Source organism: Malaya genurostris, chromosome 3 (assembly GCF_030247185.1).
Source record: "Malaya genurostris strain Urasoe2022 chromosome 3, Malgen_1.1, whole genome shotgun sequence".
NCBI lineage: Eukaryota > Metazoa > Arthropoda > Insecta > Diptera > Culicidae > Malaya > Malaya genurostris.
The window spans coordinates 194,785,058-194,788,755 of NC_080572.1; the positions used below are offsets into that span (position 1 = coordinate 194,785,058).

Here is a 3,698-nt window from a genome sequence, read left to right on the forward strand (position 1 = left end):
AACCCTTGTTTCGCATTTCATTTAACAGATCCGTCCTTCGACCACCAACGCGTGAGCCAAATATTCAAACACATCATCTCCCACTGTCGTTCGTTTGGACTGTACATCCTCGTTTTGGAAGCAACCACAGTTCGACATGTGTGCTTTGTGCTCAGAAACTATGGCTCGGTTGATTCTTTAAGAACTTTTGATGAAACATTCGGATTATTTACAGCTAATTGTTTTAGGAGTTTTTCTCTCTAATTAAAAGTTATACCATCTAAGGTTTTCAATCATCGATTTTGTATGCATCCATAAGAAGACTAATGTACATTGTCATCGCTAAATTGTAAAGGTATCTCCATACCACTGAAACGGAATCCTTCGAGTATCAACCACCTCCCTCCATTCTGGTTTCTCGTTCATGATATCACGGTATTGGTCATTGGAAACAACAGCACAGTTAAATCGGGCTGCTATCTCCAACATAAACCGATCATCGTAGCACATTGCCCGTACCGGAAACTCCTTGCACGGAGTGGTAATCAATCGTCCATTTTTGAACAATATATTCAGTAAGCCAGAATCCGTAGATTTGCCCGGTTTTAGTCGGAATTTCGGTAGCATGGCATATGTTTCCAAATTTCGATCCAAAAAATATTGAATCGCAATTCGAAGACCTTCGATCGAGAAACCACGCTGGTTCGGATGGCCATATCCGATGTTGCATGCGTCGAGCAAAACTATTCTACCGCTTATACGGTTATCATCCCTGGGCCGTCGTTGATGTGCAGCCGGTTTCCGATGGCGACGTCCCAGAACGGGTTTCACGTGGCGTTTATCCGAATTGGTCACTTTTCTTCGAAGCAGATTTGGAACACGATCTAGCGGTTTAGAGATTTTGACCATTTTATTTATACTGTCGATTTTGATTTTATTATATTTTTACTTTTTGTTCAACTTGACAAACCCAAATAACTACTAGCAATACCGCAGCCTACTGTGAGAGTATGTATTTTAAATGAATGCTACTGAATTTGATCTTGATACGACTATAAATCACTTCTGTCGCACCGCCGATATCGCACCCTACCAAACCCTGCCGCACCGATTCGCTTACCCGGTGCATTTTGCACCCCATTTGAGCCCAAAAAAATTGTTTGCTGTTTATGAAAACGAATAACACATATGCAGCATTTTAACATTGAAAAGTACCAAAAACCTCGAGAAGAAGGTACTTTAATTTCGATGTATTTGGAAAATTTAACTAAATAGTTTAGTAAAATTAGACATTTTTGAACATTTTTTTGTTCATTCTATGACAAAAATATGTTTATCTATTTGCAGAGTTTCGTGTAGTTAGAAAAAGAATTTAAATTTCAGAAAGCATTACTATAAATTACTATAGAATAATATTTTCGAATTTTGACGAAATATTTCAAGAACACAATCGTAGATACTAGAACTACAAAACGATAATACTTATTGAAAAATCGGCCATCGAGTGAAAGGGTGGGGGGACGGAGTGGGGGGGGGAGGGGCGGTTGTTGCACTTTAGAAATTATTACTCTATATTACATATTCTTCTTCTTTCTGGTTGGCGTCACCTCACTTGAGATGACGCCGAATTGATGGCACAGCAACTAAGGCTATATTGCCACTTAATTTTCGTTTATAGTCCAATGGACTTTATTTTCACTTGACTACAAGCGAAAATCTCGCTGTGTGGCTGCGTCGAATCGTCAAAGTACGGCTGAAAATCCTTTCTTTCTGGCGAAATACTCGAGTTTTCTCCGGACTAACACGATGCAACGTGCTCACCCGTTGAGAGTTTCACCGGAAGTGATTACATATTCAGCGAAAAGGTTTTTGAATAATCTTTTAGTTACATTGGAGCAGAGATACCAGGTTAAAATTTCTAATATCTTCAGACAGGGTTGGAAAAGTCTGTATATTCGAAAAAAAATCTGCAGTCAGCAAGTATGTCTTGCTGGCAGCCATTTCTCTATAAAGTACACTGAACTAAAATGTTCTTTTTTACATTATATGATATTCTAATGATTTTTCACTATTAGCATTACCATTGATAGCTACAAAGTGTATTCAACATCATATCAAACATATAAGATAATCTTATGAAACATAAAACTCTTCGTAACGTTATTTTTACAAGATTTTCATATGACGAATGAAATTTCCAGTCTGTATGTATGTATGTATGTATATGTGAAGCCACCATCAGTTCAAGGCATTACCAGTGGATGCAGGTAGACTTACAGTAGATCCGAATTTGATTATCAGATAACTTTCATATTACTGCTGTTAAGAAGGCCAAAATGGGCTTTGAGGACCCGGCGCCTTCCAGCAATAACATCCGGCCATATAATAAAAGAATTCGCTGTACCAGCTTAAACCTGCCTGATGGTTTGTTTGTTAGAAGGGTGCGTCTTACTCATTTCAGACCTTCTGGGGAACACACAGCTTTCCCCTGTGAATCGGGTTGACATTTCACTCCTTCATCTAGTCATTCACTTGTAAGATACCCTGATGCACTCCCATCCCTCTTCCCTTACAATGTACTTGAGCATAGTATTATATATAATGTAACATAATACACTTTAATATAATTTCCGGCAGTATAATACAATAAAACACAATATAGTATAAAACGGTGCAAAATCGTATGGTACAGTGTATTATAGTCTACTATAATATTTTATGATGAATATAATAGTATCATAATGTTATGTGACATAATATAGTAAAATATACCATAATATATTATAATATAGTTTGGTCACTATACGACACTGAATATAATAAAATATTATTATGCATAAAATATAAAAATGTAATACATCACAATGCAATATAATATACTTATAATTGTGTATTAAAAAAATACCTTACAATACTATATAAAACAATACCAAACATTGTCCCATAATGTAGTATAATATAGTACAATGTAATATAATATACCACAAAATATGACGTAATATAATATGATACAATTTAATAATATATGTGTAAAGTGAAATGTGTAGTATGGAAATGAAAATGTAGCTGATAATGATAAAGATTATAATAATGGTAACAATAGTAATAATAATAATAATAATAATAATAATAATAATAATCATAAAAATAATACTAATAGAAACAATAGAAATACAAATATGAATATTATTAATAGGGGGCCGGGTATAGCGTGATGGGTAAGTCGATGCCCTTTCTCGCAGCCCACTTGGGTTCGATTCCCACCCCGCACATAGGGTCAGAAACAGTTAATGTAGAGTGTCGGTTATCTCTTCTATCTTCGCAATACTGCAGGAAGTAGAATATTTCTCTTCAAATAACAATAAAAATATCCACATCCATAAAAATAATATATGTTATTATTATTGATGACAAAATAATAATAATAATAACAATAAATATAATAATGGAAATAATAATAAAAAACAACATAATATAGTACAATGAATTATATAATAAATAATAGAATGAATAAAATGATATGTTGCGATATGCTATGATATTATATTACTTCAATTTATATGTCATTTCTCATCCTCTCATTCTGCCATCAACGCATTCCATCGACCAATTGTCACCACAGATACACGTGTAGGCATGAAACAGGAACCAGTGAGGACCAAGCTCACCTTGTGACGACCTTGATATTTAGTTAAAATTTAAAAATGATAACTTATAAG

At 34.6% G+C, this 3,698-nt stretch overlaps 1 protein-coding gene across 1 annotated transcript; it reads right to left on the bottom strand.

Moving 5' to 3' along the window:
* Positions 1-321: 321 nt before the first annotated feature.
* LOC131434157 (probable ribonuclease ZC3H12D) lies at positions 322-888 on the bottom strand. The gene has a single exon (XM_058600807.1). It carries the CDS (start codon positions 886-888, stop codon positions 322-324), a length of 567 nt encoding a protein of 188 aa, XP_058456790.1.
* Between the last annotated feature and the right edge of the window lie 2,810 nt (positions 889-3,698).

What these genes read in the sequence shown, in the direction of transcription:
- LOC131434157 (XM_058600807.1), bottom strand. Translation starts at nt 888, where the DNA reads ATGGTCAAAATCTCTAAACCGCTAGATCGTGTTCCAAATCTGCTTCGA.